General features: G+C 40.5%; 1 protein-coding gene across 3 annotated transcripts in view; it reads right to left on the reverse strand.

The window, feature by feature from the left end:
* The window catches only part of CNTNAP4 (contactin associated protein like 4), a 273,095-nt gene continuing 257,882 nt past the window's right edge, over nt 10,520-25,732 (reverse strand). For all 3 annotated transcript variants that reach the window (XM_021097085.1, XM_021097086.1, XM_021097087.1), the window contains 3 exons: nt 18,883-19,101; nt 18,492-18,563; nt 10,520-12,585 (listed from right to left, as the gene is read on the reverse strand). In XM_021097085.1, coding sequence (XP_020952744.1) covers nt 12,392-12,585; nt 18,492-18,563; nt 18,883-19,101 — 485 coding nt within the window. In that variant the 3' untranslated portion in view covers nt 10,520-12,391. The remainder of the gene's footprint in view (nt 12,586-18,491; nt 18,564-18,882; nt 19,102-25,732) is intronic.

Raw genomic sequence — 25,732 nt, forward strand, 5'->3', positions numbered from 1 at the left:
ACATTCCATCTGATCCTGAGACAACATCCGGCAAGCACCCAACTGAGCGATATTCCACAAAATGATCAGTGAAGAAATCAAAAGTGTCAAGGTCATGAAAGACAAGGGCAGACTAAAGATGGAAAGACGTTAAAAGAGGCACCGCAGCTGCGTGCAATCCGGGCTCCTGTGCTAGATCCTGGAACAAAAAAATAGGATATTAGAGGGAAAAGAGGAGGAATCTGCGTAAGAATCTGTAGGTTAATACCCAATGTTAATGTCATGGTTTTTATAATTAAAATGTCTGTGTAAGTTGTTACTATTAGAGAAGCTGAAAGAAGGGTAAGTGTAGATTCTCTCCCAGTTTTACAACTTTGCTGGACTCATTTCAAGTAAAAAAGTTTTTAAAAAGATACAGAGTATTTTCATGTGGCCCCCATCCTTTCCCGTGCTGCTTGCAACGGAAATCTAAAATGCTACTGAGACATTTCCTTTCCTTTCTGGTAAACAGTTGAGTTTATTCTTCTCAAAGTTGCTACCGGTGTCTGAATGGGCACTTACCACCCCCGCCACCCCATGCAAAGTGCCAGGTCTGTCCATGCGAGAAAGTCCAGCTTGACTAGTAATAAAATGCATTTACTCTAAATGTAGTTACACTCTTTCAACATTACAATAAGTAAAAGAAAATTACTGATGAATGTAGCATGCAAAATGAAATGTTAATTGCCCATAAGTGTTACTGTGGGTAAATTGCTATTGAACGAGGGCACCATTTTTAGCACTAATGTATATACTATGACGCAATTAAAACACATTTCAGGACCTCAAAAATAAAATTTAGCAAATTTAAAGCACTGAGTAATTGACTTTCATTAAGGTTTTCTTAATTAGATACTTTCAAAATAGGTTTATTAGTGATCACAAAATGAATCTATAAAGCAACTTGTAAAAATGTAAAATTTCCCATGTCGTGGACATTGTATTCATGGTTATTGCTATCAGGAGGAGCTGGGCATGTGATAGATAAGCTACGTTTTGCTTAATGTTTGCTTTGAGGTATTTTATTGCTCTAAATCGGTAGTAAATGTCCATTTAAAAAGAAAAACAATAGTCAGCAAGCTGCATAAAAAATAACGGGAGGACTGTCTATGCTTCTACCAATTCTAATCAAGTAAGTGAAAGCAATCACCCTCAATCATGGCGCATGCCAAAGTCACTGGCAAATGGAGCCATGCTGACTCCTGTGGAAGCCACAACAGGGCTGGGGCGGTCCGGCCCAGCTCTGTAACAACTGGGATCATCCAATCCAATTAAAGAGCACATGCTTGCTCACTCTTCCCCTAACCTCATTCCACTTGCAATTCAAGTGAGACAATTTTCAAATCAAACCAAACTATGTTAGAGAAGATAATCCACCCAACAAGTTCCGATATTGAAAATCCCATTTTCCTCCAATTCTAACACATGGTCTGACCCATGATGCTCAAACCGTAACCTTTTTCTTTTCAACTCAACCAAATGCTCAGAACAGGAAGCAGATATTGTATAACTGTGGGCACATACTGTAAGCATATTCCATCAACTCAGCAAAGGAAAGTTATGTATCCGATAACTGTTGAGACACTAGCTTGCAATTTGACATAACAGCATGAACAATACTGAACAGAAGTAAATGACTGGACTGTGGTAGCACTCTTTTTTCTTTTCTTTTTTCTTTTCTTTTCTTTTCTTTGGTCTTTCTAGGGCCACACCTGCAGCACTTGGAAGTTCCCAGACTAGGGGTCCAATTGGGCACAGCCATAGCAATGCCAGATTCCAGACACCTCTATGACCTACACCACAGGTCCACGGAGACACTAGATCCTTAACCCACTGAGCCAGGCCAGGGATTGAACCTGCGTCATCATGGATGCTAGTTGGGTTCATTACCGCTGAACCACAATGGGAACTCCAGGCTAGCACTCTTTACAACATGTAAAAAAGTAGGCTGGAGGCTAATGTTTCACTAAGGGCAAATAAGAGATACAAGTACTAGACAGGTAAAAAATACAACTAGTAGAGAACAAAATTTTCAGTGCACACATTGGCCATTTGTTTTGTTTGCTTGTTTGTAAGACAGCAAAAGATTGGCTTTTTTAGTAAGGTAATAGTAACCAAGATGCTGACTAAAGCTGCTTTATTGATTAGTACAGTGGTGTGAGGAGTGGGTTAATCTGTTTTGCTAATAATAGAGGCCACATTTAAATGGTGCTAATAGTCTTCAGGTTCTGGAGATAAAGGTAATTATTTTTCCTCACAGCAGCCTTACTCTCTTATGGGGTAGGTCGTGAGACATTGACCCTCCAATTATATCAATTATATGTACACAGAAAGCAATCATTGCTCAGTCATTATTTAGTTAATCTATAACATTCAATAACTCTATTGGGTGGCTGTTAACCAGACCCTGTGTTGGTGGTGAGACAATGTGAAACAGAGAGACACACCTCAGGGTGCTGTGAGTCAGGTGTTTCAGCAGGAGAATCTGATCTAGCATTGGAGACCAGAGAATCTTTGCCGAAACAGTGACGCTCAAAAAGAGGAGGATGACCTAACTAATTAATCTGAGAAGAAAGAATTTACTACAAAGGAACTGCAGGCATAACCTGTGAAATGGAAAATAAATGGAAGAGAACAAAAAGAAGCTTTGTGGGGAGGTATCTCTGTCTGCTATGAGGCTGGAGCCAGATCACAATTATGCTTAGGTCGACCACCTAATTTATCATTAAGCAGATGGGCCAGGGATTGAATCTGAGCCACAGCTGTGACCTACGTCACAGCTAGAGCAACACTGGATCCTTAACCTCCTGTGCACTGTCCTGGGCCAGGGAGCGAACACATACCTCTGCAGCACCCAAGCCACTGCAGTTTGCATCTTAGCCCACTGTGCTATGGCGAGAACGCCAAAAATGGAACATTCTTGATAGTGAAATATGATACACTTATAATTAAGCTGAACACTAAGGTAACCTGTATAGAATATATGGTCCCCATGATCATCTTCAGATCAAAGAAAGAGAAGCTTCTAAAGATGGACAGTGAGTGTGAGATGACACAGAGAGAGGTTTTCAGAGCAGGGAATGGCTAGGAGGTCAGGGGGTTGTGGTTCTCATAGGATAAACTAACTAGGGGGACACTGCCGTGGACCAACCATCCAAGTGATGACAACCACTTGAGCAAGGCTTTGGGAGAATGAGAGAAGTAGAGAGGCCTATGATATAGGTTAAGGGACAAATGGACATGTCTTGGTGATGAATCAAATAGGGAGTGTGATGAAAAGGCACCTGATTTGATTTCAAGTTTTGGCAGCTAGGTGGATTGTGCTGCTATTCTTCAAAACTGGGAGAGGCCAACCGGAGCAAGATGCATATCGAGGCACAGCTGGGATGAAGTAGAGCATGAAAGATGAGGCGAATCTTCGTGTTAATGCAGGGGTGAGTCTATGGAATGTACCAGAGAGAATGTCAAAATTCTCCACGTGGTACTCAGCAAAGATGGATACCCTATACTCTAGGAAATTCACTGTCAACCTTTTAATTGCCCTGGCGAAGACTTGGAAACTAGGCTCTATTCTGTGTCTGAGGTAAATATTTGACTCAATAATATGAGTGTCATTCATCCTGGGGCAGAAGGAAACCCATTGTTGGCAAGGAACTGTGCTTCCCCTTGGGCTATGGGCTTTATGTCTGGGGAGTGGGAAGGTGATTGTCCCACCTTGGGTGGAGGGACAGTGGGACAGAAGACTAAACAGAATAACTCATTGAAGGGGCATGATTGGTGGACTCTAGGAGCTGCATTAACCAATATCAGATTGAATTCACTTTTGCTGCTTTGTGAATATTTATGTTACTCTCACGATGTCCATATTTTTTTTTCTTACATATTACATAAAGTCTTCTCTGTATTTAATGAAATAAACAAAAATCCTGAGTGGGATCGAGAAGAAGCTGGCTATAAAAAACAAAACAAAACAAAAAACAAACAGCGAATCTACTTAGCTTAAACGAGACCCCAGTTTTGTCACTAGAGTGAAGGTCTAACACGGCCAGCTGGCTGAGTAACATGTAATGACCAAGATGGGATTATAGCATATGACACCATTCCTTCGGGGCCACCAGAAGGTCTTAGGGGGAGGAGGCATACACTTAAAAGATTCAACTTCCTACAGTCTGGAGCTAAGAACTCAAACTGTTTTTATACAGGTAATAAAAGGATAATACATGAAGGCTGGAGAAAATAGCTGGAGGTCCAGCTTGGTTTCCCTGAGCTGTCTAGGAATCAATAGGGGATTCTAAACCTCTCCCCATACCTACTTCTTCAGCAGAAAAGCAAAAAATAGTTGCATGTGTATAACTATGACTTTTTAGTCATTTAGTTGCAATTTTGTTTGTATAATATTATATCTCAGGAAATACTTCCCTTCAAATTATAGATTTTAAGACTAGACAGACTCCACGTTTGTGTTTTATAGCTTAAATTCTATAGCTAAGCTTCAATTTCATGACAGAAGCGAAGGAAAAGTAGAAATTGCTCAAAGAAAATTTTAAAGGCATTTTATCACCATATCAATTTCATACATCATGAAATTTCAAACATGATAAGGTCAAAGCATGCTGAATTCCAATAAGAAAGGCATCAGGAAAGATGAGAGATTTTCCTTCTCTTAAAAATTACAAGTAGAAAAAAGATGTGTGGACATGTGACACCATTCAGAAACTATCACCAGAATTATCACCACTATAGTTCTTAACTACAATCATACAAGTTGAAAGAAGTCATGCAAGTTGAAATTAGTTTGGTCAGTGTTTGTTTTAGTTTCTGATTCTGTCTTTTGATATGATAAAATGTGGTGCTTTGTTATATTTGGTTTAATTTCCTTCAAGAACTACAATCCTTTTCCAGATAATGTCATTCTACAATAATTTATTTGGTGCCACATATTTCTACTAAGACAAGTTTGTCAGATATCTTAAGCAAATGAAAAAAATTCCTGCAAAGAGCCTCTTAATCATCGTCGCCATTTGTAACCATCTTATTTGAACATGTATTTTGGAAGAACAGGTCATTTGACTGCTCAATTAAAAAATTAATTTGTTCCTGTTGAAAATATAGAGAAACATGAATTCATTCACAGAAACATAATTTATCAGAAAGTTTCTCACATAAACAGCTTGGAAGCAGATGTGTGAGTTCAATGGGCATAAAGCCATGTCTAGAATCAGCACATGGAACAGGAACATTATTTTATTACGAGCAAACACAAATTTGTCTGGTATGACACAAGGAATTATAATAAGAACTGGTCTTGCTAGTTTATGTCTTGATAAGATAGATATTAATAATTTAATGTATTTTTCAAAAATAACAGAGCTCCTAATTTTCAGAGAGAAACTATGAAGACACTGAGCAAGCCAACTTACAAGAATTTTCAACCTTTTCTCCAGAGGAGGAGCAGGGAGCCAGAAGCAAGGGTCTACTCTGGCTAGATTCATTATTTGCACTGTTTCCATAGAAGGAAAGTGAGACAAATGTGCACAAAGAAATGGACCAGATATTATATAACTAATGCCCTAGAAGTATTTTACACAAAGAAGCATAAAGAGACACATGAATATAGGTTCAAAGAACAAGAATCTAAATTGGAGGATATCTGGTCAGTTGGATGAAGATAAACAGAGCCAATGGGGTGTGGGAGACTCACAGATAGAGGAAGTAAACTAATGGTTCCCATGGGGGAGAGGGAGGGGGACAGGCTTCTTTGGGTTCTGGAGGCAGCCTTTTCCACACCTGGAAATAGAACTGTGACTACATATTGGGCAACATGTAAGGCTTCTAATTTTGAACGGGGCCCAGAGCAAGAAAGGGTTCTACAGTGGATTTAGATAGCAGACAAGTGGGCCTGCCTCTTGGACCATATAACCTCAGGGACCCTATGCTCTTAGCAGTATCATTGATGGAAAAAGATGTCATGCAGATTTCACTGATAATCACCAATGGGAACAATACGTTGCAGACATTCAAAGTTTGGAGGCAACACCATGTCATCTGAAGCAGAGAAATATACAACTCTCTGAAAATTTTCCTGGCATGCTACTGAGTCCAGCTAGAAAGGAAGGGCCTTACGCTGGCACAGCACACAAGGTCAACATTGTCCATAATGATCTGCGTTCTGTTAGAACCACCAAGTCACAATGTTAATTGGATGGCCATCATAAACAGGACGTGGTGCATCTGGGATCAAGGGTCAGCAGGAACAAGCCATCAGCACAAGGCACCAAGCCAGACCACCATGTCATCTATTTCTCTTCCCCAGCATGTTTCTCTTGGCTCACACTTAGGGTTGCATGAATGCCCTTTATTACCAACCACTGAAGAAGGTCAAAAGTGAACTTGGTGCATGGATGGGCTGATTTAGCAAGTAAGTGAAGCTTAGATTGAAAGACAGCACATCTATGGTCCTAATCATGATAGCACAGAAAGACAGTGGTGAGGAGTGACCCTCCCAGTGAACAGAACTTTCAGATGGTGTCCCCAGTAATTCTTGATGTGAAAGAAACGGTCCAAGGTTATAATACATATGGACCTGCAGGCAGTAATTTGGCCAGTTTGTCAGGACCTAGGAGATGTGGAAGATCAGAGACAAGGAGGTCTGAATAGAAACTTGTGGATGGACCCATGGGAGTGAGCATGGAACGTCAAGATGTGTGCCCACCCGAAGGCTGATGCCATGGTGGAATAATCACTAAACATCCAAGTAAACGGAATGACTTAGCCACTGGTATCACTCAGTCACTGACGACTGAAGGGCTAGTATAATGGGTGTCTGAACAGAGTAGCCATGGAGGCAGGAATGGGAGCGATGCATCCTAAGAGGATTAGTTCCCATCCATCAGGACTCATGTCACTACTACCACTCCTGAATGACCACATGGTCAGCAACAGAGACCAGTGTTCATTCCCCAAAATGATCCCTCTCTACAAGGACACCTGTTTTGTGGCAAGCTGACTACATCAGACATTTTCTACCCTGAAATGAACAAATATTACTTTGGATTAGTGTCATGACTTTTCAGGTATGAGCTGCCTTTCCTGCCTGTAAGGCATCAGCCCATACCACCTTTTGAGGATCTACAAAGACTTTCTGGTGGTATGCCATGGAAGGACCAGCACACCCCACAGCATTTGCTCACTTTCACACATCCTTTGCCATCCTGTGGATCTTAGGCTATGTGGGAGGCTATGTCAGGGGGAACTGTTCTGATCAGTAATGACAGAGCTGCTTGTTATGCTATGGGGGCAGGAAGAATATCTTTGGCATGTAGATACCTCTTTGACCAGTTCTAATGGTAAATGAAAAAGGATAGCAACAACAGCCTGAAAAGGTCATTACAGACAAGAGTTTAAACTCTTTGCAGAGTTGTCCGCTGGAATGAATTATAGAAGAGAGAGAAAATGAGGCCCAGATGCAGCCAGGAGACCAACTGCAGAGGCAGGGTCTACATCTGTTATATCCTCTTTCCTGATGAGGCCCATCAGAGTCCTAAAGGAGCTGCTCCCAGAACTCACAGGAATCGGGTGGGTCTGAGCAGCACAGGATGGACCTTCAGGGATGGTACACTGTGCTACCCAGACCTCTGTTTCAGACTAACATTTATTTTCCCCAGATGCTAAGGAGGTTTAGCCTCCCTCTTCAGCACCTGCCCAGGTTGCAGACAGCTGTTTGTCTGAGTTCACACTCTGGTCACCAAGCAGTCAGTAACCGATGCCTGGTTGATACAGGAGAAGAAAAATGCCCAGCCCTTGGACATCAAGCCAGAATATCTTTAAAGGGCCGCATCAACTGGGTTGCCTGAGTCGTTGTTATGACTATACCATGGCCAACTTCTGCATCTGCCCCATCCTGCATGCTCCTTTCCCCGACAGATGTTGATCTCTACAATACCCCCTAATAAACTTCCTTCACCATAACCTCTGTCGCCAGAGTTTGCTTCCCAGAAAACCCAGTCTGTTAAAGAATGTAATTGAGAAACATGCACGAAGATCACTAGAAAGAAACAGCTAAAGGAGCTGGAAGTGATGGGGAGGGATATAGCAACCAGAACTATTTTTCCTTGCAAGATTTCTTATACTACTTGAATTTTAAAATTCATGCATGTATTTTTAAATAAAAATTTCAATATAATTTTATAAATAGTGAAAAGAATAAAAACGATTTCACCAAAGAAGCCATCATAATTGTGGGTGAGATTGTTTTCCATCCCATTTTATTTTCAGTAGCATATCTTCAAAATCCAGCTCCTGGGAAGCTACTGATAAACCAAAAGTCCAAGTCCATTTCCACATTACATGCAAACTTCCCTATTCCTTTGCTTCTCATTTTGCCTTCTGTCCTGTATACATGCATGGGCTCACTCACATACTCCCTCAACACAGACAGTTGGCTTCTGCTTCTCTTCCCTGTTACCACTCTCCATCATGCCAACTTCAGAAAAGTGGAAGACATGCAGGACGTACCGAAGGAATCTGGTAGATTCATCATTCAGTTGGTACATGGATCGGAAAGTCAAACAATCAATTGAACATGTTTTAATCTGAGATGGATCATCTTCTATCATAAGGAAAATATTTGATGACTCAGTCAGATCTAACTCATACTGAGTATTTGACAAAGACTATACAAAAGTGCGTCAGTAAAATGACCTTTCCTAGAGTCAAGAATCATAAGCTTAATGCATATTTTTTAAAGAAAATAAATCCATCAATGGCAATGACCTACCAGGAAAGGTTTATGATCATTTTTTAAAAGAAATGGAAGAGATCTAGAACTACAGGTCATTCTGGACAAAGAGGATGCCAAGATCCTTCAGATTTTCTATACAACTGAATAACTGTCAAAACTCCAGGTCTTCTAGGGAACAGCCTTGTGGTTACCAAGGGAGATGAGGGACTGGGGCTTGGGCTGTGGGGGCAAACTATTACATTTAGAATGGATAAAAGACAAGGCCCTACTGTATAGCACAGGGAGCTCTATCCAATCTCCTGGGATAGACCATGATGGAAAATTATATTTAAAAAAGAAGGTATATATGCGTAAAAGTGAGTTACTTTGCTGTACAGCAGAAATTGGCACAACATTGTAAATCTACTACACTTTAAAAAATTCAACATCTATGAAGCTCAACAAAGTGAAGTCTAATAAAACAAACAAGCAAAATCAACTCAAGGTCTTGAAAGCACTAATGACGAGCAAAATGTTGAGGGAACATGCAATTCTAGTCACAGCTTTATCACTTACACACTATTAACACGTCCCCTTGGGAATATAACCTCTTTTACCTGCATCTTGGACATTTCATCTGTAAAACTGAGTGGGTCACACCAAATCATATTTCAGTGATTGGCCAGTTGCATGATTGACTCTGTTGCAAGGTTCTGCTCTAGATGAAGGTCAATACCATCTAATAAAAGATCATTTGGAATGCTTGACTTCTGTCTGGTTGGCTGGTTGCTTCTTCTTCTTCTTGTCTTTAACTGAATAATTTATTAAATGCGCCTTAAAGAGTAACACTTGGGAAAGGATTTTTAAAAATGGAGCTGTTTTCTAAAGTGGACAAGAACCATTTCAGTGGCATGGTTTCTACAAAATTAAGACATCATTTGTCATGCGTGACCCCCATTGCACATGCCACATTAACTCCACTTCATTTGCATACTGCATATTTGAATTTAATGAGATTTGGGAAAGTCAGTCTTCTCAACAAGAATGTTAGCTATATATTATTTTCACTTTTTTCACTATTTTCACCAATAGAGAATTTTTTTAACTTTATCTTACAGCAGGGTTTGCTATATTCTTCCACATAATCCTGTGTATCTATTTGGTGTTCATTGGCCAGGTTCTCTGCAAAAGTAAAAGGACATCATCCAACTTAAATATGTAATAATAACCTTTCAGCAAATAACTGCTAAGAGTCAAATCTAGTTTAACTTCCTCTACCCGATACAATCAGTAAACACTTTTCTATTTTTTTCTTTCATTTCTAAGTCCAGTTAAGAGGAAAAAAACATTTTAAATGCACCTTCTGTTAACAATTCATAATAATCATGCGGTGTACCAAATGGTTAAAAAACAAAACAAAACCAAAAAAAAAAACACACGTCAGTAAAGAATGCTACATCTACACAATTTTTACTGTTTTGAGAAAAAAAATCCAGTGTAATTCCCTCAGTTGAAACTTTTATACAACATCTGAAAATATATTCTGCATTTTACTTTAAAAATGCATTTTATTAAGATTACAAATCAGGAAATGAAAATCATGGCATATATCAGTGTGTTTTGATGCCATACTGTGGCAGTTCCTAGCAGTCAGACTCTAGAGTACTGCGAGGCTTCACCATTTAGAAACCTGTCTACATTCCAGCTCCCAACCTGTCTATACTCCAGCTACTAAGTAACATGAACCCGTGTAAAAGATTCAGGGCTACTAGGATGTTTGTATTCCGTTGTGCATCAAACAAAAACCACTACCATTTCCATGTCAATCCTTCGAGAGCTACCACAAGCCTTTTAGTGAAAAAGAGAAAAAGCCATTTATCCATGTAGGTCCTTCCTAAACTACCGTTAATTCATATCTTTAAGATTAAGTCAGGCACTTACAGAAACATCAAAATGGATATAGGGCTACGACAAAAGACACAAGTTTTATAAGGAGAATTAAGGGGGAAAATAAGGAAAAGAGGTGTTTCATTGACATATTTCCACATTACTTAATGTACAACTATTCCAAATTGTTCGTGTGTGGACAAACTAAGGAAGCCCATTTTTCCTTGGCAGACACCTGGAAACTGTGAGTATCAGTGCTGAAGTGCCTTTATTACATCATTGCCTTGTGGAATTTAAAGATAGCTACAGGCCAGCATCTTGTTTACCTGGCCTCAAAGATAATCATTTTTTTTGTAACAGTTTCTAAAATTATTGAGAATTATTTGATCTTCTGCTATGTCTATATCCCGTAATCAGAATGTACTAGTTAGTAAGTTTTATTGACTTGGGGGACTTGTTGAGAAATTTCTGCCATTGTCATAAATGAGAAGGGACTAGAATGACAAACTTAGAAAGTTACACATAATATGCCATCACCCCCTATAAGAAGCATTCTTTCATGATGCTACTGGTTTTGCAAAAAAGGGGACATGGCTGCAGCTTATATTCTAAAACGTTTGTCTTGGAGGTCAGTGCAGAGCAAAATAGATGCCTGACATGGGGGTAGAGTTTAGAATGGGGAACGGAGTACACGACGCTGTCTCTTTTGTCTAACATATACGAAGATGCTCCATGGAATATGGTCAAGGGAGACCAAAGAAAAGTTGGCCACAAACTTTAGGAAAACAAGTATAAACCTGTAAGGAAAACTGACATAAGGTTTGGGGGGGTGTATTCTGGGAAGTATATTTCATTTGAGATATTGAAGTTGTAAATAAAAATAATTCTTCGCGGTGTTAAGAAAGAACTACGGTTCTCATATCAAGTTTACTTGCAAACATTTCACATTCTTTGGGAAACTGGCATTACCCAAGGCCTTCCCTACTGCCAATGCTGAACCACGGTAGCAAATCTTTAAAGAAATAAGTGGAAAAAAAATAAGACATCACATACTGATGGCCAATGCACTTTCTCCGTCTTGGTATCCATGAATTTTATGTTCAAGGCTGCAGTCTGACACTCAAAACCTAATGTTTGCAAAATCGTTGAGAAGGGCCAAGTAGAAAAAGAGCAATCCAAACAAACCAATGACAACAAAACATCTTTCGAGACTACCGATAAATTGTATTGAATGCAATACAGAGAAAGGCAAAGGGGTTTATATACTTTTGGCCACTGAAGATGCAAACACCAGCCAAACAGGATCTTAGAAGCATTTCCAGGTCTATGAAGAACACCATGGGGACACTAAAGCAAACACAGCATATGTTCTCAAATAAAGCAAGGTCATTACGGTCCAATTTTGATCTTTACCTCTAACAAAACTTGGGTATCACATGGGTGCGAGACCGGAGCTACAGTTTTCACGTTGAAAAACCGTAGTCACTGAGTGCGTGTTACACTTCTATTTTAGGTCATATCGGAACCGTGGGAAATGAGCAGCAACAGCTAATTCCTTGTTGCACAGAATGACTGTGATGGGAGATGTGTCACTGGATGAGGCCTCCTGGAGCCAGCTCGCGTCTGGACACGGCAACGTGGCAGTGCTGCAAATCCATTGCCTGTACATTCAGTATAAGAACTTTTTTTTTTTTTTTTTTTTGTCCGTTGAGAGCCCTGGCTTTTAAATCAGACTGTCGTAATTATAAGGTAAATCATGGCTGCCAATCAGAAGAAGTACTCTTTCTGATTTTCGCCGACTGCGTGTTGTATGTTAAGCTCACTTTTCAAAACAGCCTCAGCACTGTCTACATTCTCTGACCTTTTTGCCTCATTTCTTTTGTATAACCTTTTCTGTTGATAAATGCGAACGGCTATGGCAGTGATGCACAGCAAGATAAAGATCACAACGGCGATCAAACCTGGGGAGAGAAGAGAAATACGACATCAGAATTGTTGTCCCAAGAGAAACTGGGCTGACTTCACTGTTTAATAAGTCATCATGAAATTATTTTCTATGGAAAACAAGCATCTAGTGTACATAATTTGGAAATATCAAACCCTCAGGTATTTCTTGGTCAAGAGGTATAAAAATCTGTTGAGTTTGCTCCCTAGTTCTATCAGTCTTGGGGGTTCACCTTCATCTATCGTGAATGTATAATATACTGGATACATTTAGTGCATTTATAGATACACTATATTAATAACACAAGATATTTCCTATGTGTCTCAAAGACTGTGGGGTTACTACATATGAGTACCAGGAAAGTTTTAATTATTTTGAAATTACAGAGCAGCAGTAACATCATAAAATAATTAAATGTGCTTTCAATACTTAGAGATGTAAACATTTCAATGAAGTTGATGATCAATGATTTTTATATTGCTAAAGAGAGGAATAGGTTATATATATGAATAATCTTGACCGATGAAACACATCTGGTATACAGATCAGATTATATCTACATGAGGAACACAGATTATCTGAAACATCTGATTGTAAATTAGAAATTTAAATACCAGTATCGTGGGAGTTCCCATCATGGCATAGCGGAAATGAATCTGACTAGGAATCATGAGGTTTCGGGTTTGATCCCTGGCCTCGCTCAGTGGGTTGAGGATCCGGCATTGCCGTGAGCTGTGATGTAGGTCGCAGATGCATCTTGGGTCTGGTGTTGCTGTGGCTGTGGTGGAGGCCGGCAGCTACAGCTCTGATTCTACCCCTAGCCTGGGAACCTCCATATGCCGTGGGTGCGGCCCTAAATAGACAAAATAAATAAATAAATAAATAAATAAAATGCCACGATTGTTAGCTGTGCACGTGGTTATCAATTCCAGCATCACGTTAAGTCAGTCACTTTCAAAGGGTGACCTATGAATTCGCAGTGGTCCCCGGGACACTCTGAAGGCGTCCACAGGGTCCACATTAGTCACAATAATTCAGAGGTGCCTTTTTCATCGTGTTGACCTAGCCACTGATGGTAGAAAGCAAAGTTAGGTAAAATCCCTGGTACCTTAGCGTGAATCAAGGCACGGCCACCACACTTCAAAAGTGGCCACTGACTTCATGGAGGAAGCAGGCATGGCTCTGCCAGATACACTGAAGAGTGCCCCTGATGAGGCTCTGAAAATTACGCATTCTATCAAATTGGGGCTTTTGGCCATACGTCTTTTTAACGTTTTGTGTAACGAAATGGAAATTATTGGCAAAGTACTTGTAACGCCTCTGAAGTGTGATGGGGGGTCACCAGGCAGAACCCCAGGTGAACACCTGCGTTGAGGTGTGAGCTGAACGACTTGCTTCGTGCTTCACAGAACACGGTTTTTATGTGAAAGGACGACTGACAAACGGTGGTTGTTTCCGCTTGGATATCTGGCAGAAACTGACTCTAAACTGTGGTAAATCTGTCACTTCAAGAAAAACAACTGACAATGTATGATGCCAATGATAAAAGCCAAGCTTTCGAGTGAAAAAGAGAATTTGGAAAACTGCTCTCTGTCACCACGACGTTGAGAGTTCCCTCACACTTGGACTTTGCTGAAGAAATCAGTGGAAGTTTCAGGCAGTGTTTTCAGACAAACATGGGTACAATGAAACCAGAGGTGTGGATTGGTACAATGAAACCAGAGGTGTGGATGGAGCCTCGTATTAAAATGAAGGCTCTTCATTCCAGATTAAATTAGGTATGAAAACCTGAATAAATCCAACGGTAGCCAAAGCTTCGGAGATCCGCACCAGTCATAGTAGATTCCAGAGTGTATGATTTGATGGCCAATCATGATATCTGTTGGCTGAAGCTAACCTGATGGTTGACCAGGTCAGACTCATCTCAGAGGGACAGCCTTCCTTGCTGACGGATCCACCACAGACCTGGTAACTAAACTCTGTACTGTCCTTGAAATCTGAAGAAGTTACTAAGGGATAAAACTTTAACTTATTAAAGTTAAATCATTATGTTTAACAGAAATGATTATATTTAATAATTTAAATTATTATTATTATTTTTGTGTGTGTTTTTCTTTTTTTCTTTTTTGCCCCACAGGCAGTCTATGGGAATTCCTGGGCCAGGGATTGAACCTATGCTGCACAGCAGCAACCAGAGCCACCGCGGGAAGAACGCAGGAGCCTCAACCCGCTAGGCCATCAGAGAACGCCCAATAATTTAAATTATTCATAAATTTAAATAAGATTGTTAATAAAGATCATCATAATCAGATTATCTATTTGTTGTTACATATTTTTGCTTTGCACCTAAAAAAGGAATCAGTTGAGTTGCTACCAATATTTCTACTGTCTGGTTGTAGCCCTCTAGTTTAAAGAAAGAGACTCGAAACAATTGCAATGTGGAAAGCTGAGCAAGCGGTTATGGGGAGCAGGCTAGGACATCCTGACGGTCAAAATCAGGGATGGACTCTGCAACTAGGTTGCTCCATGCAGGTGATTTATCTCTTTTAATTCAGGGCAAGTGTGATGTCAGGATTTGTCGTAGTCAAGAAAAACCTTGATCTAACCTGTTGTACCAACCAACGAACAAACAAAAACAAGGAAGAAAAGAAAAAAGATTCTAAACGAAACACGGCCATCTACTGCACACTAGGACATTGCCATCTGAAGCTCTGTGTGCATGTGTTTTTCTGAGGAAATCACGTCGCTTTCTTTCTGTCTAAATCTGACCACGCATATCTGTGTCATCTCGCTAGAAACCCTCTACAGTATCCGGGTCACCGGTTTTAAAGGTCTGATTAAAGTGATTTTTTCATCTACTCTCTTTCTTTATTCACTGCTTGCTAACGGAAGAAAAAGATCCCCTAAAATGCAAAACACAGAGGGGATTAGTCAAATGGAAAACCCTTAAATTGGATTAATTACTGTGACACCGTGAGTGCGGGTTATGAGTAACGAGACCACAGGTGAGGAATTCGACCACAGCACTAGCAGATGGAGGGACACACTAGAGAGTAATATTCTGTGATCTAGCAGAGAACTGCACGTGATCCCAGACAAGGCTCTCTGAGCTCAGGCGGCCGTGACTGGCTGCTCTGCTTCTGAGGCTCAGCCTCTGCAGTGATCAAAAGCAGATACTGCTGGATGCATAGACCCTGGGGAGAATCCCAGCAGCAAACCTTCCCTAGTGTCTCACTCTGCTCTGTGCATTTGAGTCAAGTGAGAATTGTACTGGTGATTCTATAACATGTTTCTATTCCAGAATAACACGGAATGACTTATAAACATACCCCTTTCTTAATTCTACAAGTCTTGCCCGTAATCTTTGCCCAATGCGACAATATTCTAAAGATTAAATACTTGTTCTAACATCGGCTTGACTCTAAAACTACTATTTATATCTATCTCTGTATATCTATACTAGTTAAATGTACAGAAAAAGCACCATTGAGACGGAGACAACCTGTTTGACTGGGAACCCTACTTTGAAATGCTGGGCACTAGGAGTTCCCGTCGTGGCTCAGTGGGTTAATGAACCTGACTAGTATCCATGAGGATGCAGGTTTGATCCCTAGCCTTGCTCAGTGGGTTAAGGATTCAGCATTGCGGGGAGCTGTGGTGTAGGTCACAGACATTGCTCAAATCCTGCATTGTTATGGGTGTGGTGTAGGCTGGCAGCTATAGCTCCTATTTGACCCCTAGCCTGGGAACCTGCATATACCACAGGTGCAACCCCAAAGAAGACAAAAAAAAAAAGTGAAATTTTGAGCACATTTAAATGCTATAACTTTAAATAAGTTTTTACCATATAACGTATTTATACTATATTAATGTATTGACTTTAGACATGCGGTTATTAACTACTCTTCTAACAGGATTTTAGTTTTGGTTTTTCACTTGTTATATGACAAAATGAGGAAACCTTTTTTTCTCTCTCTATGGTCATACCCTTGGCATATGGAAGTTCCCAGGCCAGGGATTGAACCCGCACCTCCAGAGTGACCTGAGCTGCTGCAATTGGATTCTTAACCCATCGCACCACAGAAGCAACTCTGAGGAACCTAATTTATGCATCTTTAATTTATACATTAATTTGATGAAAAGAAAAACAACTGAAAAAGCAAAGGGGATGTTAATATTTTCATAAGATTTGACCAATACTACTCTCTAAATAAAAATCATAAAAAGTTGGTATCCAGATAGGTAAGAGTGCAAAAATTAGAACCAAATGTACAGGTATAAAACCCATATATGTTGCTTAAGGTATATGAGTAATTACATTACCTGGCAATGTGATAAAATAATTGTTGATTTTATTATTATTATTAGTCTTTTTAGGGGCACACCTGTGGCATATGAAGGTCCCAAGCTAGGGGTCGAATAGGAGCTGTATCTGCCAACCTACACCACAGCCATGCCAACGCCAGTTGGCAGCTGCATCTGCAGCCTATGTGACAGCTCAGGGCAATACCAGATCTTGTAACCATTGAGCGAGGCCAGGGATCGAACCCGCGTCCTCATGGATACTAGTCAGACTAGCTACTACTGAGACACAGCGGGAACTCCATAATTGTTATTTTTTTTTTTTTTGACCGTATCATATTCAGGGAACGTAGGAAAGGTGAGCCACTTAACATTTCAATTAATCTGATTAGCAACATTCTTAAAACCATTAATCAGGAAGAAAGAGGTTCATTGGAAGGGTTAGCTTTGAATAAATTATGTCTCAGAGAATATGCCATTTCACTGCCAGAGAGATATATTTTAAAAACTTTTGTTTTAATTTTGCAATTTGAAATAAAGGTGAATCACTTCTATTCCATTAGTCTACTGCAAATAAAAACATAATATTCGTTGAGAGGAGCATCTCAACCATGGAAATATCCACTTTATCAAGCATTAAGGGGACATTAATGTTCTAATGTCCTGGGGTTTTTTTTATTGAAGTATCGTTGATTTATAATGTTGTGTTAGCTTTTGGTGTCCAGCGAAGTGATGCAGGTACACCCGAAATGTCATATTCTTTCCTATTCGCTGTGTTGTTTATCTGTATAGTAGTTTGTATCTGCTAATCTCAAACTCCTAATTTACCCCTTCCCCATGACCTTTCCACTTAGGTAACCATAAATTTGTTTTCCATGTCTGTGAGTCTAATTTGTTTCCTAAATAAGTTCATCGGCATCATATTTTAGATTCTACATATGAGAGATGGTCATAGGGTATTTGTCTTTCTCTTTTTGACTTGCTTCACACTTCACGTGAGTATGATAATCTCAAGGTCCGTCCATGCTGCTGCAGCAAATGACATTATTTCCTTCGTTTCATGACTAATATTCCACTGTATCTATGTACCACATTTTTCTTTAGCCATTGGTCTGTCGATGGACATTTAGGTTGCTTCCATGTCTTGGCTGCGGTACGTAGGGCTGCTATGAACACTGGGGATAGAGGCTCGAAAGGTTAAATCTCAGGTTTTTCATACATCTTGCGTAAACCCTTGCAGAAGCAGGGCTATGTCCAAGAGGTAACAAAAAAATGACACACAAATAGAGTCAGAACTCTCTAGGGAATGTAGACGGCCCCTGTTAAGCTAAATGATATTCATTAGCACACAGTTAATTATTCTTTGAGTGTGGTGTTTCAGAGAAATGATCAATTTTTTACACTGAAAAATCCTCCAGGGAGACTGGGAATTCAAGATGACTCTATAAGACAATTTGATACAAATAATAAACAGTCCCAATGACCTCAGGATTACGGCTTGGGACTTTGGGGACATGTGTAGATTCTTCATAGACAGTTTCTATAATGCTAAGGGTTCACCATTATTAGTCAGGATAGTAAGGAAGCAGCAAAGAAGAGCTCTTTCATGCTTTCTCTTACCTCCAATTATTGCAGAGTCACTTTTGATTGTATTAGTGAGGGGTTCTCTGCCATCTCTTGTTCCAGAATGATCTGCAATTAAAGGACACACAAAAAAGTAAGAGGTGATACAGGAAAGTTTAAAAAAAAAAAAGAACTTATGAAAAATTCATAAACATTTTAAACCAGAAGAGAATCGTGGAGGTCCACGTGGGCTGTCTGTAATGTTAAACCTTAAACTATGGCCCACACACATAAGGAATTGAAAATCTAGAAAAGAAATAGGAAAGATCTGAAAGGTAAAGCCAATTTTAAGAAATCATCTCCAGAACACAGCATCACGGCAATATCAAAAGACTTGAATGTCCACTGGACAGCCTGTGTTTGTGGGTAACAAAGAGCCATACGCCACCTGCAAAGGAGTGCGTCCTCTCTCTTGATGTGGCATCAGTGCCAGCCTGGGCCACACAGCTGGACTCTGTCACATGCCCTAAGATGGTGATGGGGGCTGGGCGGCTGGGGTGCAACGCAGCCTTCAGCGGGGCCACGTGGCTGAGCTGCACTGCAGAGAGACAGCCCAAGAAGCCCTGGGCACCAGCCAGCGCAGTTTCCTGGTCCACCTCGCTGTGTTCTGCAAAGCCAAAGAAGCAAAGCCGTATTAATGACAGTGCAAAGGGCAAACGGGCCGTGCCAAAAATGGGCCTTTCCAAATCTTAGTAAGGCAACAGCAATACATATGCAGCTGTTAAATTCCTTTCTCTTTGTCTTTATTAAAAGAGAGCCAGCAAGTTTTCCACAGCTCTTGATGAGACATCCCAGGCTAATGAAGACAAGTTTTAAGAACAGCTAATTAAGTACACTGAGAGCTCTCTGGAAATGATGAAAGTCTATACACGCATGGGTCAGATAATGAACTGATCTGAGTTCACATGGATGTTACCCTGTTAGAAGCTGTATCTTAAACTTTTTAGGGACTCTCTCCTATTTTGCATGGGAAGCGGTGAAAACTTTCCTACCTCACTGCCTTTTCTCCCTGTTTCACTGTCCACTCAGACAGACACAGGCGTGCACCCCCTAGAGACAGGCAACCCCTCCCCTCATGTTCATGGGCATGTAGTTAATACAGGACTGGTGTGGGACAGGGATTGGTTTGAATGTCAAAATATTAATTCATAATTTTCCAGTGCAGAAGATATTTCATGCTTGTCAGGCATGAAATCTAAATGAGGGGAATTAATTGCAGAGTTTTAAAGTTTAAATGTGATCAGACTGCCATGCAGACATCACCCCATGTGACTCTTAAACAGCAAGACCACTCCCCTGAGCCGTGCATCTGCGGACACCAACTTTTGCATTTTGGTTTCTCTGTTTAAAAACTCATATGAAAATATTGTATTTATTGAATGCTGATGATATGGGAGGCACTTTTCTAAGGGATCTGCATGTTTGAGTTTAAACTTTATTTTTTTTTATTTTTATTTTTTTTTTGTCTTTGCTATTTCTTGGGCCGCTCCCGCGGCATATGGAGGTTCCCAGGCTAGGGGTCGAATCGGAGCTGTAGCCACTGGCCTACACCAGAGCCACAGCAACGTAGGATCCGAGCCGCGTCTGCAACCTACACCACAGCTCACGGCAATGCCGGATCATTAACCCACTGAGCAAGGGCAGGGACCGAACCCGCAACCTCATGGTTCCTAGTCGGATTCGTTAACCACTGCGCCACCACGGGAACTCCTGAGTTTAAACTTTAGAGCAGCCAGCCAAGAGTATTCTATTCTAGTCCCAGACAAGAGCCTTTCGGCATCAGGATTTTAGTGATGTGCCTGAGGTTTCTCAGCTGTTGGCCTCTTGCGCTGGACTCCAGGTCTGCTGGACCCCACATCATGAGCTTCTTTTGTTTATGACTGACACGCTCTTTCCTTTACTCGGCTTATATCTTCTGCGATTTTTTTTTTCCCTTTTTTCTGGACTAATGCTGGTCTTGAAATAACTCTGGGCAACTCCATGCTGACCGCATCAGTCTTGTTACATGAAGGCTTTTGAAGAACATGTCATTTGCTCCGTTTTTACTCACATTTTATACCTTTCCATAAAACTACTGATTAGATGTTCAGGATCATGAATATCATTCTCCATTAAAAAAAAAAATCTGGAAAGGAGAGCGCTGACATCACTTTCCTGTTGTGCTGGGGAATACGGTACTCAGACCCAGATACTCCAGCTCTGGAGGCTGCGGTCTCACTACCAGGCGACCCTGGTTCACGGCACAAAGGGCCCCCGAGAGGCTATCACTCCGCTGCTCACGTGCAACACGGAAGCTCCTTCTGCGGACATGTGACCCTCAACACTCAGCACCACACTGTTACAAAGCAGCCACTTCATCAACGTGTACAAACGAAAAGAACTGACTCCGTTCAGAGCACTCACTCATTTGAATGGATGGACAGACATTCAAACACACATTTTTCGAAAAAGACAGCACTCTTGCTTTGGGGTTTTTCATTGGCTTTTTTTGTTTGTTTTTTACTTAGCAATAAATAAAAAGGAATATGCTTTACTAGCAACGTAATCAAGGCAATGCTTTTCATAGGTCTTCTGCAAGGTTAAAATCGTAAATAATGTTTCTATAGCATTTAAAAAAAATCTTACCTTGTAAACAAACAAACCAAAAAGTAAACAGGTGAGATTCACATCTCTGGTAAAAATGTGCTTTGAGGCAACTTTTAAAATCCCTTTAAAACCTTCAAAATGAAAATACATATATATTATAAAAGTCTGCAGAACAAACTTGAAATTCGAAAACCTAAAATGCTCCGTTAATAGTTGTTTGAAGAGCTAAATATACAGGAAACACCTTCCCTGCTGCTCGAGCATTTTATACTCTAAGGAGGGGAGACAGATGATGCAATCGGAATGGATGAAAATTTTAAGAGTAATAACACTATGAAGAAATAAATTAGAAAGTGTGATGGAGTCTATCTGCAACAGAAATTTATCTTGATGGATTAGGTGATTTTTGTGTGTGTCTATTTTAAGGACGACTCTGCAGAGCCCTGCTCTCTCAGTGCCTGTAGCCTACTTCTGCATCTTCTGGCCCTATTCCTTCTTTCTCAAATTTCGTGACTTTTGTCAGATTGTTCCTGGGTGTATATCTTCTCTCATCTATTATGCTTAGAACATGTGGACCCTTTTGATCTGTGGTCATAAGGTTTTTCTTTAGCTTGGAAAATTTCAGACGAGATCAGGCGCGTGCAGGGTGGAATGGCCGTAGACGAAGCTTAGAAAATTTCATATATTATGCGTGCAATGTTTGTTTCACTTTCATCTGTTTTATTCTTCCGGATGGCTGTGTATTCACACTGGGATCCGTCTGGATAGTCTTTACCTGGGATTTTATTTCCCCTCCTGATTTCTCTCGTTTAGGACTTGTTTCTGTATGGGTCCAGTGCTTCATTCATCTGCTCTTCAGGGGATGATGGTAAGTACCCACAAAGATCATTCTTGTCTGGAGTTCCCTTGTGGCTCAGTGGGTTAAGGATCAGGCACTGTCGCTGCTGTGACTGTGGCCATCTTTAAAAGAAGATCTCAAGAGCTTTAATCCTTAAAGACAAAGAAGGCTTGCCAGAAAGTGGTGCAATAAATAAGAGAGGATGGGCTAAAGCCCAGCAGGACATTTTTACCATCAAAGGATTTACCAATAACAAACATTAGTGGAAAAGCAAAATGGCAAAGCAGAAGCAAATACAGCGTGGATAAAGGAGCAGTTTTTCATAAAAGGTATTTATTTGCCCACCAAGCCTACTGCTCTGAGAGATGACCTTGAAGACCTGATGAATGGAAAAGCTATTTAGAGCGAGGCGTCTCTGGGTGACCCGTCTTCTCTTTTGCTTTCAGTAGGACCTGCCTCAACCGAAGTGTCATTTGACTGGACTGACAAAAATCTCAGGGTCCTTACGCAACTGAATTAAACCCTTTTACGTGCCCTTTGGCTTTGAAGCAGGTTTTACAGCAAACATCCCCGAGACTGAAGTCTGTTCCTGAAGCTCTAGTGAGGAGATGCAGGAGACAGCGACTCCCCTCTGACCGCATCCTTGATTTACATCTGGCTGAGGTCTCCACTGCAGCCCGGCAGCCTCAGAAGATATCAATGGTCCCCCCGTGTCACTGCCTATAAATACACCGAAGCTCCTGCTCAGAGTGAAGGGAAACATCTGCAGGCCTTTAGAAAACTTTGCTCACCCAAGAAACAACATGTAAACAGAACTCAGAACTTAATCCAGTGCGTTCTGGAGCTGCAAAGCAAATGCAATGCCGCCTATTAACCACGGAGGAAAAGGAAGCCCATTTATGGGATGCAGCCTGGTTCTTTCCACCACCACCAAGGATGTACCAACCAAGTTTTGCTGTCAGTGTGCTTACATCATTACATATCTGACATAAGAAAAGCCAGAGTCATTATAAACGTCACTCAGCCTTTGCACAAGGATTTTCAGTCATTTTGCAACAGGTGAAACCATACCCTTATTCAAAATGTGGACACATTTTGCTATGAGGGGTTTAGTGCAAGGTCAAGAGTTTTGAATTGAGATTTTTTTTCCGGTAGTGAAACTGTGACCCCATAAACGCTTAATGAATTAGCAAAACAATTTTATACCTGCATACTTCTTTTGATTAATTACATTGTAGAGAGAGGTTAATTTTTTTTAATATAATGTTCGAGTAAAGAGATCCCTTAAAGGAGCTGATTCAGGAATCCTTCACTTTGGCTTCAGGACTTCACACATTCTGAACATACTTAACAAAGAAGGGACATCAGACAACCCGCCTCTTCAGAAGGAAGAACAGCAAGAAAGGAATTGCTTTCTCTCTGTTCCCCAGTACTCATTTCTACAAATGAGAATGGACTGTAGGAACAATTTTTAGCCCCAATCATCATTAATAAGCCATTACTAGCAGCTATTCAGCATTGAAGGTAATTTATAAGCACAGTATCCGATTGTACTAGGATGACATGGAAACAACCTCTGGTCCTCTATTACACGTTATCAGACAACTCGGGTAGAATTCAAATTTCACTGTCCTCGTTCTGCCTAGTCCTAGAGTTCACATTAGTCTGGCTGCTCCAGCACCTTTTTGCTGCAGCTGTGCCCTCTCTCTACCCTAAAGTGCTGTATCCATACCTCGTACAGATTCCATCCTCTCTCTCTTGCCCATCAATGCCTGTTTGTTTTTTCGTTTTTTTTTTAAATAAATTCACTTGCACAATAGCGTTAAGTCTCTGATCATGGCTTTATTTTTTTACTTATTCCTGGTGCGGATACATTTTAAAGCACCTTAGGAATTAAAGAAATAAACAATGGCTTTCTCCTTCTCATTTTAGAATTTGAGTTTTATCATTGAATGAAGGTTTCTAGATTTTGGCAGCTGATAAATACATAATTTGGGATTGGGGACTCTGGCTTTTATCGCTCGGTGTTTCTTGAAGTGTCAGTAGAGCTCTGTTTTATTATGTTTGACTGCCACATCAAAGTGATGAGGGCGGCATCCTTGGCAAAGGCATCCACTTGCCCATCCCACCTGGGGCAGGTACTCGTGATTATATCTGCCTCTGACAAATCCCAATGTTTACCCTATCATCTGCTCTATAATTAAAATCAGGTAATATGTCTCAGCATCATGGGTATTCTCTGGGTTTGGAACGTGACGCTTCTAATCTATGCACGTGTATCATGACGAGGAGAAAAGATGTTTTTAAGTTTCTAGGTATGGCCAGTTCAAAAGTGACGTAGCTGACTGGAAATGATTAAAGCCTCCACAAGGATCAGAGTCGGGCTAAGCACTGAAGATCGTCTGTGATATTTTAATTGCTGAAATATTCTAAAATCAGGGAATTCCCACTATGGTGCAGTGGGTTAAGAATTTGACTACAGCAGCTCAGGTTGCTGTAGAGGTGTGGGTTTGATCCCCGGCCAGGTGTGCAGTGGGTTAAAGGATCTGGCGTTGCTGCAGCTGTGGCTCAAATTCAGTCCCTGGCCTAGGAACTTCCATGTTGTGGATGTGGCCTTAAAATCAACCTGATGAATACCAAAAAAATGATTTTAAGTAGATCCCTTACCTTTTCTGGCTCTAAACTATACTTCTCTTTCAAAACGTGCTTTTAAAATAACCCCTCCATTATCCTAAGAGACATAGGACAATGTATTTACAAAACCACAAAGCTCTTACGTGACCTGGTTCACTTTTTCTCCTTCACCTCTGGGTGCTGCAGTGAGTTTTATGTAAAGGATTCCTGACACCTGGAGACTGTTCTCAAAGGTCTTCACGGGACATTGAGTAGATGTCCTTCCCTGGCTGATGGCAGACTTTATTTACATGTGGCTTAAATCTCCACTGCAGTAATGCAAGTGCACTTCCCGGCTCTGTGGCCTCCGAAGAGAGAACGGATCACTAATGGTTACCAGTCGCCTCTAATATTTATACTAAAGCTCCTACTCCCCATGAGTGAAAATAATCTCCCAGCGTCTCCTCAGATAAATCATAAAACTCTTCGACCATATGAACATATCCAGATATAGAATGTGGAGCTTAGTTGGACAGTTAATTATGAATATTAAAGGCAAATTTAATATACTTTTTTGATTATAGGAGTATCTGCACAGAGCTGCCTGGCTAAATCCTTGATCTTCCCACCCCAGTTCCCTAATACTATTGACTATTATTGCTAAAGTTATTGAGTCCTTAAATATTTCAAGCGTAATAAGGAGTTAAACGTGGTTTTCCTGTCATCATAATAGAGCTTGATATTATTTCTAAAATTTACCCTCCTTTTCAACATCTGCTAGTAACATTGGTTAATAGTACAATAATTCTGCAAGTTTCCTGGTGGCCCACTGGTTCAGGACTCAGCACTGTCACTGCTGTGGCTGAGTTTTGATTCATGGCCTGGGACCTTCCGCATGCCTCTGGCATGGCCAAACAAAACTAGTGACAATAATCCAAAATTATTTCTATGATTCTTCCTAAGTTTAATATATGAGTATTGGACTCCCAAAGTGATATAAATAAAAACAAAAATAAAGAAATGGAACCTTATCAAACTCACAAGCTTTTGCACAGCCAAGGAAACCATTAAAAAAAAAACCAAAAAGACAACCTATGGAATAGGAGAAAACAGCTGCAAATTACTAGCCCATTCGAGAGCTAAATCTGACAATTGCTAAATCTCCAAAATATACAAACGACTCATACAACTCAACAACAAA

Source organism: Sus scrofa, chromosome 6 (genome assembly GCF_000003025.6).
Source record: "Sus scrofa isolate TJ Tabasco breed Duroc chromosome 6, Sscrofa11.1, whole genome shotgun sequence".
In the NCBI taxonomy this organism is placed as follows: Eukaryota; Metazoa; Chordata; class Mammalia; order Artiodactyla; family Suidae; genus Sus; species Sus scrofa.